The sequence below is a fragment of the Branchiostoma floridae genome, chromosome 13, assembly GCF_000003815.2.
Source record: "Branchiostoma floridae strain S238N-H82 chromosome 13, Bfl_VNyyK, whole genome shotgun sequence".
In the NCBI taxonomy this organism is placed as follows: domain Eukaryota; kingdom Metazoa; phylum Chordata; class Leptocardii; order Amphioxiformes; family Branchiostomatidae; genus Branchiostoma; species Branchiostoma floridae.
This window is the reverse complement of record NC_049991.1, coordinates 4,514,127-4,529,410: the sequence shown is the minus strand read 5'-3', so window position 1 is coordinate 4,529,410 and position 15,284 is coordinate 4,514,127. Positions and strand designations below refer to the sequence as shown.

Here is a 15,284-nt window from a genome sequence, read left to right as displayed (position 1 = left end):
TCTATTCATAAATTGCTAATACTTTTCAAATATGTTATCTTAGTCGACGGGCTTAGGATCTTATATCACCTTTTTGAGTACAGTAAAGACTGATTTTTAAAGAGAAGATATCCCCCCTGGCTTGATGGTTTATTCTATGTACGTCATTATTAGTAGACTCGCAATTTGGGCTCTATGAGGAATCTTCTCTCTCCGATTCACTTTAAATATTCGCCTTAAATCCAGCCAATCGGTAATCATTTAGATTTTGCCGTCATGGCTAGCCATAGACAACTTATTTCAACAGAACTGATTTAAGATAGGAAAAAGGAGACAGATTATAAGCTCTTTAGTAGCCTCTTTGAAGAGTCTGATTGCAAGGCTATCAAGCACGCTGTGTTGTGAATTTCCCAGACGGATTGCATTGCTGTGTGTACACATTGTAGATTTCTTTCCCGCCACGCACGCAGGGGCCACGCAGGACCACCGCCTTTTACTACGCCGTTTCCTGGACCCAAATCGACATTATTGTACGGTATGTCGTGTGTAAATCGCCTCTTTTACTGTTACCGATCCCTGTTTTAACGATATTTTGTTGTCGTACGATGACGTTTTTTGTAGTGTAAAGGGGGAAGGAGTTTTTGATATTTGACAACAAAGGGCCGGGTGGGTACACCAGACGGGTCTAGTTTCCCACGTTTCCTTGGAATTTTCCAGCTAGACAGGAAGTAAAAAGACAACACTAGCAGTTTCTCATGAAAAGTAACGTTAGAAATACTACTAGATGCGTGTGTGGTGTTTGTTTTGTTGTTTTTGTTGTGATTTTTTTTCCTGGATCGCCGTCGGTAACTAGAGCAACGTGTGTGGGGTGTGGGGTCGCCTGGCATGAATTTAGTTCTAGTAAATATTCCGAATTCTTTTTCCCCTTCAAGTCGCGAAGAGGGCTAACTATGCCTGCATCTATGGAGACAAAATTATACAAATTGTCGTCGAAATGACCGCGATTTTAGAAACGTACAGGCGGGGGAAATGTACATGTACGGGGCTCAAGGGTCGGTCACGAGACGGTAGGGTATGTGAACTGGCTATCTTTGTAATGATGAGTCAGCAGGTTTCCAGGCATGAAAAATGCCTATGATTCGACCGCTCGGTCATATTAGCTCAGTCACGATTTTTTTTCCTGCTGTAAAATAATATTCTCAGTGTTTAATATCATGAGATATGTTGTGGGCTTCGTATTTTGTTGGTAAAATGGTGAAAACGTGGTTTTAATAGAGCGGTGCGAGAGCCCAACCCACACTGGCTTTTGTGTACACGCGTGCTTTTGGGTTCCGTTTCGAGAACTCTCCAAGCAGAGGTTCGGATCCGGCTAGTTTTTCACGCCTTTTCATGCATTTTTGCCGGGTTTTCTAATTTTTCTGTACTTCTTTACTTAATTAGTAGACGAAGAAAATACTGACAAGATAGAAAGCGCGACAAAACGCTTAAAAGATGACCTAAACATGCTATCACCTAACCTCTGCTTTGAGAGAAGGTTTGGCGGGTCTGGGTGTGTACATTGTACTAAAGCATTCGACCACGTGGTGTTCACAGACCATTCCCTTTGTTTTCTGTTGAAATACATTGTTTGTTGTTTACAAGCCCTGTTTTAATTTGTTTATGGTGTTTTCTTTTTGTCAGGGGTGTTCTCATTTTTTTTTGGTTGTTTATGTAATAGTTGGGAATTGTTAATATTGTCATGAGAAAGTGTGAAATGTAAAACAAGGAAGTAAAAGTGGATGTGGTAATTTTTTAGCAGAAAATGGCGTTTAAAAAAATCTGTCAATGTTGAATGATTTTGCCTGCTGAATTCTTGATGAATAGTGCTTCCAAGGAAAAACCTCCTTGGTGCTTCTATTGGTTGTTGATGGCTTACATATATTATTTATAGAGTAAACATAAAAGTGTATTACATAATATTAAGGTACAAAAGTTGCTTGCTTGGTCCAATGTACTATCTGCATAGGGGACAATTTTTTTCTGATTGAAAAATTATTAATTTTACAACGCAATATCTGTGTCATTAGAAGTATCGAGAAGAGTAGAGTTCACCCAATGCACTTGTCTAAAACACACTAACCATAGCAAAGCTTTATTGCGCACTAGCTAACGAAAAACGTCATTTTTCGTCTTCCTCACTAGAGAAATATACATTGGTCAAATCAGGCGCAATAGAAAAGTTTGTGTGCATTCATTTGAATGGTTGAGTATTCCTCCTTTCCACCACTTATTCGTGAAAAAAGTACTTTCATACTCACATCATAGATTATGATCATTAGATTAGAGCACAACTTCAATTTATTTGTTTTCTTACATTTATAATAACAAATGAAGAAATCAGTGGCAAAAGTTAGTTTTATTACAAGTACACTGCCATATCCAAAATGTCCGAACTAGTCCAGACCAGAGTCTGTTATGCTGAAGTAGCGAAGGATTGCACGTGTAAGATCATACGGTCTTAGCGTACGCAGCTTAACCGTAGATAACCCTGTCCGCAAAATCCCAAAGCTAGCTAATGTGTATATGTATATGAAGCAATTGTTTATTTTCATAAAAGTTGGTAAGTGTTGTTAATACGTATTTCTAACGGGAATGTATCCAACACTTTTAGTCTCCTACGTCATTCACCTTGAGTGAGGACTACAAAAAATGTTGTGTTCCTGTTTTCTTACTTACCCTATAGGCTTTCTTTGGGGTAGACAGTGGAGTCACATAGCTTCCAGTTAGAATTTTTTTTCAGCCTGCTTCCTATTGAAGTAAAAACACTGCTTGTCCTATCTAATGTAGGATAAATGTATTATTATGCACAAAATTTAAGTTTGACATTGAAAGACAATTGTCCTAGTGCATTTCAGTTTACTTTCTTCAACTCTATATTGTAATATGTATCACTAGAGTTTTGGCTAGCCTTAAAAAAATTACAAGAAAAAAAAAAGAAATAATACCCACCTACTAACCCTAATATTTTCAGGACTGAAACAGGAAACACAACATTTTTTCCTAAGACCTAAGCCTAGGCTGTATTTTGAACAGTTGTAACAGTGGGGTTCAAGGGCTGCTTAACCGAAGACGCCTAACGGCTTAAGCCTTTTGGCCGAACGGTTTGCACGTTCGATTTTTGATCTACCGCCCCAGGTTTGATCCAGGGTGGCGGCATGTTGTTTCTTTCTGTTCTTACTCGCCCCTCTGGTTGTTTCACAGTCACGGAAATGTATCCAACGTTAGAAGGTCTAGGTCTCCTATGTCCTTGAGTGAGTAGCGCTCACACAGTCACACGTGCTCGAGACGTATACTTTTAAGCGTACACCTCATAACCGCAGATAACCTATTCTTCAGTCAACGCCACGGTTTATTTTACCAAGGCCAGTCCTTACCTTGAACTTCACTGTAGTCTTCCAACAATAGACAATCCAATTCTACAGAAACTCGGGTCAGAATTCTTATTGACGGACGTATGGCAAAGAAACCAGGACTGTCTCCAGGACCCATCCCTCTATACCGGGTCGAATTTGCTTGTTTGGACGGATGGATAGAAATTTTACTCCATCGATAAAAGAAATCTGAATTTCATTACATAACTCGCATAAATGATAAAAATTTATCATTTTACCCTTTAAGCGACTGATTTCACAACAAAGGGTCGCAAGCAATGAGTGAGAATGTGAGATGGAAAAAAAATTTAAGCTGAAGAAAGCTCGGAAAGAAACTGATAGATAGAAAAAAAAAACATGATATTAGACTTGATATCGCGTTTTTAGGGCATTCAACTTAACAACATGACTCTGCCCAGGTGTAAAAATGGGTACCTGGCTTCAGTTGGGGAGGTATACTTAAAAGGCAGTGGAAGGAGAGGGATGGGCTCCGCCTTTCAAATCCAATATTTTGCCCTAGACACAGTGCATAACAACTCACTGCCCCTACTACCTCAAAAAGGCTATATACATGTTGTACTTCCTTTATTTGACTTCATTGAAATTTTGCGTTTTGCCAGTGATATATTAATATATGATAAACTTGAATTACATTCAAGAGTTTCAAAGCTACTGTTTGTATGATGATATAAGGCTGTGGCAAGACAGCAATAGCGACTCTGGTACTCACAGAAATTTTGTCCACATTGCAGATGAAATTTACGACAATCTGCAATTGCAGGTAATGATGGAAATATATTTTTAACCCATATTTTTTAAAATCTCACCGTTCTATATTTGAGAGCGGACGTGTCCGGGCAGTACGGGTCTGGACACTGGGAAGTATTGCTGACCTAAGCTGAGCGGGCTATTTTAGTGGGGCGGGCAGATTGCTGAAATTGTTTAGTTCAGCAGTTTGGGCCCAGTGTCTGTCTTTCCTGTGTTGAAGCATATCTATATGGGGAAGTCATGTAGGGTGGTATTTTAACCTCCGGACGCATCGGATGGGATGGAATTTCTCGCATCTTTTTAGGACATTTGGAAAGTATTTTGTATGAATATTAGAACATAAACAGTTGTTGAAAAGAGACTATTACATTTTAATCCCCAAGTCTTGGTTTCAAGTAATACTACATTCTATCGGAGACACATTGAAAAAGACTGACAGCAGGGTTTCAACATTTTATTAATCATAACTGTATGAAGCATGAAGTAACATTTCATTATACAATGTATCTTTTATTATTGCAAAAAAATTAGGGATTTGAATTTCCATTATATATCAGCTGATTGGATATTAAAGTAATTTGTAATTGTATGAACATGCAGTTTTTTTTATGATTCATAGAAAAAGAACCAAATTGAATGTATTGAAACAGATATCTTAGTCCATATTTATTTAGATTAAACTACAAATTTAGAGCAAGATTTTAGTTATGAATTATTCTATAGTCTGACTAGTTAATAGTACTACTACGTAGTTAACCATTAATGAACTAACAATGTTCAAACGTATTTACTGTTACCAGTAACGTCAGTCTATTGTACGTATTTGTTGTCATATGTAACTTAATTGAATGACCTGTTATATATGGGATGCTAATTTTAGCTTTACAAACCTTTGACCACGTTTTAAATCACATGACAGGTGAAAGTGTAACAAAGAAATATGAAAATGTACCACACTAGAACAACGCAAAACCGATATTTCAGTAAAGCTGTAATACAAATGTAGTATGCACTATGCTTGAAGTCAGAAGATGAATAAAAATTCTAAATTTATCATTATTGACATGCGTATCAAACCATAGAGTAGTTACTGTTTTTTTTCCTATCTCCTTTCTTACATGAATGATTCAATTTTCTGTGCAACATTTCTTTTGAGTTTTCAAAATTAATAGAACTTTATTCAGGGCTCGAAATACTGGGTGCATGTGCACCCAGGTGCACCCAAAATTGGAGCTGTGCACCCAAATATCTTCTTACGTTTACGTAAAGATGTCAAAGTATACTAGTATACATCATATTCTTGACATCTAAGTGTTAGAAAGATAATATAAATGTCTGTCATGGTACTTGTTTAAGAATTTGATAAATGTAACTAAGTTTTTTTATTAGGTTATTACTTAAATTTAAGTTTTTTGGTGCACCCAATTTTTTAAGCTGGGTGCACCAGTGCACCTAATCCCAAAAATGAATTTCGAGCCTGAGGTCAATCTTTTATTAGACAAGTGCTGGCTTGCTTGCACGGTTTTGTTGCACAGAAAATTGAATCATTCACAAGAAAGGAGATAGGAAAAAGAAACAGTAACTACATCTATGGTTTGATTGAAGCATGTCAATAATGATAAATTTAGAATTTTTATTCATGTTCTGACTTCAAGCATAGTACTTACTATTACAGCTTTACTGAAATATCGGTTTTGCGTTGTTGTAGTGTGGTACATTTTCATTTTTCTTTTTGTCCACCATTTAGCTTATCAGATTCCATAATAACATAAAACTGCCCAAAAAGACCACCCAGGGGACAAATGAAATCTCGTCTATATGTACAGGTGGTCGTTATGTAAAGAATTATTATTTTTGTTGCATGTAAAAAGGAACAATTATCTATAGGGGCCTGATAGTCGTTGTGTAAAAGTGGTCATTTGTACAGGTTTGACTTTACAGCGTTCTTGCTAATGTTAGGAACTTGTTTTAGTTTACTTGTACTTTTTGTAGTATTGGTGTTATATTGAATCCTTAGACTTTTGCAAGATTACAAGTTTAAGATTTCTTCTTGTTATTTGTTGCACTTGAGCGGTCACAAAAAAAAGTTAATGATAACTTTTTACCAGAAAAGAGGAAAAGCCAATGATCTTTAGTGTGAATCGGTCCTACCCATTTTAGCACTTTCTTTGTATTCTTTTGTCTTCACCTGAAGCATCGTTTCCTGTTAGGTAATTAACCCACCTGAGGACATAGGTGTGGAATGACGTATAATTAACTGGTTTTACCACTTTTTTACTTAATTAACCCCACCTTTCAATTCCCTTTCATTTTCACAAACGTGGTCACAATTTTTGTATAGAAGCAGGTACAGATGACAAAAAAGCTACCAAAGTTCACTGGCCAATTCTTTGAATTTCCATTATCTGTATGTAAAGAATAGGAAAGATGATCCTTTGATTTTAAATGGAACACTGTAGTAAAGAACAGGCAGTATGATTTGGTCTGATAAGTTTTGGTGTGGTGTGCATGTGTGTGTGTGACATTTCTAGGTCACATACTTTCCATCGTCTAGCTGAAGCAAAATAGCTACACAATCAATGGATTTCCAAGAAGCAAAGATTTTCGTAGTGACACTTTGCGCTGACTTGTTCTCTTCCCTCTCGTTTATAGGAACGTCAATATCCACGAAGCACCGATGAACGACCTACGGAAAGCTTCCTCGACAATTCAAACCGAGCCTCTCTCTTTAAAAGTAAGTTTCCTTTCTTTTTGTATTCTACATGTAGTACTGTACAGCTTTTTGATAAATAGCTGTGATTTGGAACAACTGCTGAGCTATCTGTTAAAGTGCGTTGTCGGGAATTCGTCACTGTCCTTGTTGGTAGGAAATGCTTTTGTAACCTGCTGACAATCTCAGTTCCTCTAAATTGAATAATGGGGCAAGTCGGGATTCCGCCCGGATTTTCATAAATGTTAATCGAGGAAATTGCTCAGGTATGCACTACGTCTGTTCTGAGGGGGGGAATTCTGGCAATGCGTGCACTTTCTCCAGTTAGGGAAAATCGCAGCGTCAGCAAAACGTGCCCCGATTGTGCTGCACCGTACAATATTGGTGTGCCAAGGGGGCCGTCGCTTTTCAGTTGATATTGATTGCAAAATTAATGCCTATCAATAAAAGATGGGGGCAAATGATGAAGTTCAGATTCAGGGCGGGTCTCTAGCCAGCGTTTAACCTGATACCTACAGCCAATTCGAACAGATCGCCACCAAAACAAAGATATGTTAAACTAAAAAATTTTGCCCAATAGCTCAGTGTGTGTAGAATAAAAGTTACACGTTATCACCAAACAATTTATTCCACGTCTCGTCCATGTAATAAACGTGGCTGCAAACGGACACTTCTGGTCTCCGGGGACGACAGGGAGATCGTTGGCGCTAATTGGAGCAATTTTTTGAAATTGATTGACAATGGGCCCAATAGCCTGAAGGGAAAGTCTCTGGTGTCAGCAGAAAGTGAAGTGCCAGATATTGCTGTTTGTGGTGGAATCAGTTGGTCGACTTTTGTTGCCGATTTATTGCAGCTGAGGTTGTGTTGATTTGATTATATGGATGACATCTTTTTTGAATCCCAAAACTAATGCAACCATGCAGAAGAAATTGGCCAAAAAAAGTATGGTGTACTGACCGATGGATTCTGTATTGTCTTTAACATCTTCTTTTTTGGATTTTGAAATAGAATTTGGCATTCTACACATGCACCGCATCACCATCCGTTCTTTGATTGTTTGTTCTAATTTAAGCCTTATAAATCAAGTTCTATATTTGCTCATTTTGCAGCAAATATATACAGTAACTGACAAGCATGAAATTCTGATTGACCACTGACCAGGGATGCCAGGAGGTCATTTGTGGTCATAGTCTTCTACGCAGACCTCTCTGACAGTAATTTTGCCCCTCAGGATACCTTAGAATGCACCATTTTTAACTTAAAATTATAAAAAACACCATGGAAGGTGGATTCCCCTGAACATAGTCACTTACCGCAACTCGCCAAGAAATTTGGACTCCCTGTGATAAAATCCTAGCCAAAAGCCTGCAAAAAGATCATCCTAAGTCATTTGTTTTTGTTGTTTTCCTATCAGATCAAGAAAGAGCCAGAGGACCCGGAACTGAGCCCAAATAACGGCCTGCACCTGAGCGACATGGAACTGGTGCAGCTCACCGTCCGGGAGTTGAATCGCCGGTTGCGCGGGCTCTCGAAGGAGGAGATAATGCGGCTGAAGCAGCGGCGACGGACGCTGAAAAACCGCGGGTACGCCGCCAGCTGCCGCACCAAGCGGCTCACGCAGAAGGAGGAGCTGGAGCGCCAGCAGCACGTGCTGAAGTCGGAGGTCGACAAGCTCACGCGGGAAAACACGGAAATGAGAATCGAGCTCCGAGCCATGAGAACAAAGTACGAGGCCCTCCAGAACTTTGCCACGACGCTCCAGAAGAGCAACGGAAATATCCAGGCGGCGGTCGCGCTACTCCACTCGAACCACCGCGACATGGAGGTCGACATTCGAGAGCAAGAGCATCCGAGCGACTTGCGTATCAAACAAGACCGAGATTGAGTTTTAGTCGGCGCTATGTACATAGACTGAGTGATATCCAGCCAAATATATCTATCCTCCTAATGCAATGATGCCAATAATTTACTAAGAAAATATAATTCTAAGAGAGTTTATTTCACATTAGCGAATGTTTATGATATGTAATATATATATCTATATCTTTATCATATACCTTACTTTTGTACAAATGAATTTGGAGAGGAGACGCTCGCTAGAGTTGTGTTATTATAATATTAATAAGCTGCGTACTTCACTGCCTGGCAAGTGCGTACTAGTAGTATTTATTTTTGCCTGTGTTCTTGTTGTATTCTGTGGTAAACTGTGGTTTGATATTGCTATCTTGTAGTTTTGGTGTTGGAAAAGTTAAACTTACCCCCACATCGTCCATTCGGGCACAGGAGATAGAAATTGTATGTTAACACGATAGAGGATTCAACGGTCGCACTGAAAAATTAAATCAATAGTCCATATAATGGAGCAGCCATCATACAGCCATGTTAGTGAAAATTTGAGAGGCACATGTATAGCAATTGTTGATTAACTTCATTAGTTTGTGTTTTCATTTGTGTTGTCTGATCATCTGTCAATCATATTGCAACTGGTCCTATCGCCATGGAAACAGTCCATATTTGGAAGAAGCAGAACCTTTCAGTGTTTTTGAAAGGAAGATCCTTTTTGAAATATGTAACAACACAGTTTAAGCTGGTGGGGTGGGAGGGGGGCATTGCATCCTTTTACATGTGTGTTAGGCCTGGTGTTTTAAGTGTATGAGCTCCTTCACCATTCTGAAAACACATGCATATTAAGGTCAAAGGTGAAAGCCCCTGACTTGTCAACAGTTCTCAGTGACTTAACCTTGTCTTATTTGCATATTGACAATATCCAAGCATTTTTGGTTATGTCTCATAGACCTTTACCTTTGACATATTACCAAAAATTCATGATGTTGTGCATGCGTACTCAAAATGGTGGACAAACTTGAACAAGCTAAGCTACATGTAATATACCTGTAGTATACCTAATTTTTGTTAGTCAAATGCAAAAGGTACTTTCAAGGAATAACCCACAGATTTTGTGCTGTTTTCAGTGAAGCTAAAAAATTTGTTTCAGTTGCTGCACTTTTTGTAAGACTTTGCTTTCTTTTCTGAAGATATTCTAAATTGTAATTTTTTATCAAATATGTTTTAGTTTTTGTGGCAAAATGAAAGTTAACAAATTGAACATGAACATTTTTATTTATATGTTTCTGAGCTGTGTATTTTGTCCAAGATTTTATTCAATAATATATTCTAAGTAAGATGATTGTAAGCAAAAGAAGGGGAAAACGATCAGTTGTTGTTTGGATTTATTGGCTTAGAAATGTTCTAATGTCGAAAAAGAATGCCTTACTTCTCATATTGTTTTTTTTTTTCTTTTTAACATCAAATCTATTTTTTCCAAATTATGATCCATGACATTTCCATAAAATCTTGTTTTTGACCCCTTGGAATGAATCCACAGGACTTTTTCGAGCTCTAAACTTTTTCTGACAGAAATTGTAAAATGACTTGTTAAACTGATACAGCATAGTAGTAATAGTCAGCTTGGACCTCACATAGCAACAAAGTAGAATTGGCTTCAAAAATAGGATTTGTAAATTCTTCCCTGCGATTCAGTAGATAGCAACACAAGTGCCTTCCTCATATCGCACAATATCCTGTACACAGTTGCCCATTCTTACAGTACCCAATCACAGATTTGCACAGTTAATGCCACGTTCTCATTCCCGAACAGGCCCGGTCACGCAGCTTTTTGGAACAAAAAGTATGACGCAAAAGACAAGAAAACACACAAAATGTAACAAAAATAGTAATGAGCTCAATTGCGTATTACACTTCTTTCATCTGTCCGCAAAAGTTCCGGCCAGGCACTGGTTTGGGAATGCGAATGCAGCATTACTAAAATTGATCATGATACGCGAAAATTTTCAAGGGTAGATTGCTTACACCCCCTCCAAGAATGGTGTGTTCCACTAGTTTAAAACTTTCCAGTAGTACATTTGGGACACACCATTGATTGGAAGGGGGGGTTGGTTTCAGCAAGCCAATAATTGTTCGTATGTGGTAGTCCTTTATTTTGTTATATGAAAAATTACTATAATTCTTCTGCATACTTAATTGTAGATCTGGTAAACAAAGGTGTTTGTAAATAGGTATAGATACAAGCTTCTACAGGAATGTTGGACAAAAATGTAGGCAACCATACATACTGTTTTAAGATTCAGTTTTCAGTTAGACTCCATACACTGGGCATTAGGTAGATAACATTTCACGTAGTTCGTTCTGAATTCTAGCTATTCACACTAGTTGACCTTTATCTGCGGGGTAACCAATGTCCATTTTCAAAAACATTTTATCTGACTTTAATTTTAGTTGGATCCACTGTTGCACTACTGAAATATTGCAATTTGAAACCAACATCCGTCGACTTAATATTCCTCAATACCCAGTTTTTAGAAATAACGGATATAGTATACCCCATGGATAAAGGTGAACTAGCGTTAGAACTGCACAGAGAAGTAGAAAAAGCACACGTGTACATGTATGTGTATACGGTATGCCAATACATAGGTGCATATATATACATGGTCCTCCACCTATTGTGTCTTTCAGTCCTGTACTAAGTACAGAGCCTAAATGCGTTGGAGACTTTGCAACAGCTAAATGCAAGTGTTGTAGATAATATTGTGATAATGATAAGGCGGATAGAATCTCTGCCTCGCGACCTCAGTGTGTTACGTTGACATGTCTACAATAAAGTTTAGGTCATAAGTTATTTTTGGCTGTGGCTGGTTTTTCGTCTCATCTTCTTGTGTTGAACTTTCACGATTTTTCTAACTTTTTCATACATCTTTTAATGAAACCTAAGTACCAGAGCATTGTTGGTAAGTCATGAGTTTGATCCCCGGCCAAGGCATGCAGAAGACGTTAGAATTGATAGATGCACTCAGCATTCGGGAAAGATAATGGTAGTTGAACAGTCAAACACAACACTACATTGTGTACCAGTGGACTAGCCCCCTGCCGTATAGTTATAGCACATTGTGTGGCCCAGGGCTATAGAAATGGAGATGGGAGCTGCCCTATGCACCATCTGGTGCGGGAAGGACTTAAACTTATACGACACAAATATTCTTTTGTCATTGAGGAAGGAAGAATGCCTGGAATTCTTTGAAAAGGATGATGAAAGCTGTGTATATTTAGTGTTATCAGAGATTTAGATCACAACACACCCAAACACTGCAATTTGCACGGTGCCCGGCAGCATGAAGTATTATAAGAGTGGGCGGGGGTTTTGGCCCCCTTTGTGTTGTAATGTTTGCCGTGCAATGTTGTGACTGTTACGCGATTGGAGGCGTGGCGCACGTGCTACCAGGTGTTTGTATTTCACGGGTTGGGCAAATGAGTCACACAGCAAATATAGAGGTGACTGCGTCGTGCAGTGAGAGAGGGCACCTGACTAGGGGCAATGAACTCAATTATGAAATCTGAAAAGGGTGACTGAATGGTGTGAGAAAAGTTACCTGTCCACCAAACCGTTGACCTGGATGAAGATTTATAATTGTATTATCACCGGGGCAAGGCAACCCACACACATTCCTTTTACCTAACGTTAATGGTATAGGTTTTGTCGTAAAATCAAGGAGGTTCTTTAACCTCCTTGGTAAAATAAATTATCTAGAATAAGTGATCTCCACGCCCCCGCACGATAGAAAGTAATTGCGGGGTCCGAAATTCACTGAGAAATCTATGGTCAACCACTTGGAGAAAATGTCCCTCAAACTGCCTCAAGGGCTCTAACTAAGGTCACATATTTATACATTTGTACATCCTTGACATTATGACCATACACCAGCGCCACCTAACGGATATGATGAACACTGCAGGCTCTGGATGACTGAACCCGTGGCATTCTGGGATACATTGTCATTTGTTACGCAAAGGATTGTGGTCAGCATGAAAATGGCGCCGAGTCCAAGTGTTGATGTTTACATCCAGGCCGTTTTTCTCTGTTTTTGGCAAGTTTTTGGCCACGAGGAACAGTGAAGCTGATTTGCAAGGTAACCGAGGCTAATTTGAATACTTCTGTATTATGCATGGGTTTAGACTGCGAAAATTAGATGAAATACAGTTGGTCAAACTTTGCTATCTTGATGCGTTCGTCTTGGGGAGGGGGGCAGGTCTTGCAAAAAAAAGTTATTGTAGTCCTTAAAACCTTTTTGACCTACAGTACATTAAAGTACGCATTGCATGTGACACGCTCATGGTTATAAACAGAAGGCGAGCTTGTTCGAATCAATTCTTACGGTACATAACGTTACTAGTAAGTACCCGTACCAAGCTTTTACTTACTGTAAACTTAGTTTTAGCCAGGCAATGTGTCATACTGACACATGCCTGGCTAAATTTTTGACACGCTTTGATTAAAAGAACAATAAAAAGAAGCACTTACGCTGGGGAGCAGATCCTCTAATAAGCATGAAATTCTGATTGACCAGAGATGCCATTATGTCATATGTGGTCACAGTCTCTGACAATAATTTTGCCCCTTAGGATTCCTTAGAATGCACCATTTAAACTTAAGCCATTCTTGGAAACTCTAAACCATGGAAGGTGGATGCATCGGATCCCCTTATCACTAATGGCGACTCACCAAGAAATGCCGACCTAGGTAAATCCTAGGTAAAAGCCTGACCAGTACACAACCCTAGTCCAGGTTGATGTTAGACTCTAACATGCTTCTAATTCTCTTATTCTCCAACATGTAGAATGAATGTGACTCCAGAAGACAACACTGAGGTAGTGAGAATGATGGGAGATTTCAACTCCTACCTAGCAGAGGGGAGAAGGCAACACAGCAACTCCTCACTTCTGTTTGACATGGGTGATACCACTGCAGGGAAGGGGGATCTCACCATGAAACTGGAAACCTCTAGGGACGAGAGCACAGTGCAATGGGACAGGCCGGAAACTGCCAAGAGAAATCGAGGTTGGTTGTGAATAATTTTGAACTTGTTCGCCAATCCGAGGAAAACTGTACATGTATGATTTTAGATGAAAGAAAATTTTAAAAAATTTCATGATTTTCTGTCCTTCCCTTGCAGCTCATGAAAATCTAGGTTTGAATATCATATGATAATGCTAATGACCCATATGTCCCTCAGTGTGTATGGTGTCATAGGCCTGGTCATTTGCTATGACCACTGAATAAAATCACTGAGTGAGCAAAGCAAACATGGTGGTTTTGTGAGGCAGTTATAGCAAATGAGCAGTACAATAACTTGGGGTGGGTCATTGTCCATCGAAAGATTAACATTCTTCTGGAGTTTAGACTATGTAATGCTTTGATGCTTATAATGACATTTGATTCAATGACAATATCTATGTGTTCAGTGCGCAGACTTGAACAGCAGCATGCCCTAGAGAAGCAGGGGGAGTTACTGTGGACCCGCAGTAAGGTGGCTAAACTGGAGACCGCCATCTCACAGCTGGAGACGGAGAAGAAACGAGAGAAGATCGAGTTTGAAAAGGGACAGGAGACCTTCAGGATGCAATATGAGGTAATGTGAAGGTGAAAAGTGAAAGTGGTTTCAACCAGTTCCGCTCAAATGAACTTTTAAATGAAACTTTCACTAGCCCTAATATAACAGATGAATGCACAATATACCATGCATGTTAAGGGAACCCGTAATTTCAGAAGGGTGTGATTTTGTTCTAATAAATGATAAAATTTCAGGGAGTAAAAAATGTATACATGTATACTTGAACAATATGCACTAGCCTGGCCCGCATTAGAAATCATACAGTATTCTACTGAATTACATGTACCAAAGTACTCTCTACATTTTGTATATGTTATCTCAGCCTATGGCTAAATACAGTGTGCCTGACAAAAGTGGCTTTGATTAATACCGAAATAGTTTTAATGGCAATTGAAAAAGCTGTGTTTGGTCTTTGATATAAACTATTATCATATAGCCAGATGGAGTTGACCAATCAGAGGCCCCCATTTCCTATGGGTTATCAGGCAGTAACCTGAAAAGTGGTCGGTTATTAGAATAACCGACCACTTTTTGGACCGCACCATTATAGAGGGGACAGGACGCTAATACTAGTGTTATTTATCGATTATATCTATTAAACAGCGTACTGTACTTTATTTCGAACAATTTATGTTAAACTACAACACAATTAAAAAGATATAAATGATTTTTAAATAGAAAAAGATTGAACATGACTTTCAACACCCCCACTAAACAAACCCGATGGTCAAATTTGACTTCTATTCGGGGTATTAGAACACCAATCTTGTTCGATCTGACGTGATCGAACAGAACGGGCGTTCTACCGGGGGTCACCCGCGGTCATCGGCAGGTTGCTACAGTAAACACGCAGAAAACGCCCTGTGTCAGTTGGATAGGCTATATGTGTCAGTTGAATAGGCTATATGATAATAACGTTAATGCCCCGCCTTTTCCTCGGTGTATATGGTG

At 38.9% G+C, this 15,284-nt stretch overlaps 2 protein-coding genes across 2 annotated transcripts in view; both read left to right on the top strand.

Annotated features, from left to right (window-relative positions):
• Nucleotides 1-246: 246 nt before the first annotated feature.
• LOC118429593 (transcription factor MafK-like) lies at nucleotides 247-11,566 on the top strand. The gene is made up of 3 exons (XM_035840139.1): nucleotides 247-514; nucleotides 6,810-6,891; nucleotides 8,282-11,566. The coding sequence occupies exons 2-3, from the start codon at nucleotides 6,835-6,837 to the stop codon at nucleotides 8,750-8,752; spliced, it is 528 nt and encodes a 175-aa protein (XP_035696032.1). The 5' UTR covers nucleotides 247-514; nucleotides 6,810-6,834; the 3' UTR covers nucleotides 8,753-11,566.
• Nucleotides 11,567-12,686: 1,120 nt separating this feature from the next.
• The window catches only part of LOC118429566 (mitotic spindle assembly checkpoint protein MAD1-like), a 16,181-nt gene continuing 13,583 nt past the window's right edge, over nucleotides 12,687-15,284 (top strand). Inside the window, exons 1-3 of the mRNA XM_035840096.1 lie at nucleotides 12,687-12,851; nucleotides 13,560-13,780; nucleotides 14,185-14,351. Of these exons, the coding sequence (XP_035695989.1) occupies nucleotides 13,561-13,780; nucleotides 14,185-14,351 (387 nt within the window). The 5' untranslated portion in view covers nucleotides 12,687-12,851; nucleotide 13,560. The remainder of the gene's footprint in view (nucleotides 12,852-13,559; nucleotides 13,781-14,184; nucleotides 14,352-15,284) is intronic.

What these genes read in the sequence shown, in the direction of transcription:
- LOC118429593 (XM_035840139.1), top strand. Translation starts at nt 6,835, where the DNA reads ATGAACGACCTACGGAAAGCTTCCTCGACAATTCAAACCGAGCCTCTC. An exon ending in CCGAGCCTCTCTCTTTAAAA is followed by an intron (nt 6,892 to 8,281) that starts GTAAGTTTCCTT and finishes TTTTCCTATCAG; the next exon opens with ATCAAGAAAGAGCCAGAGGA.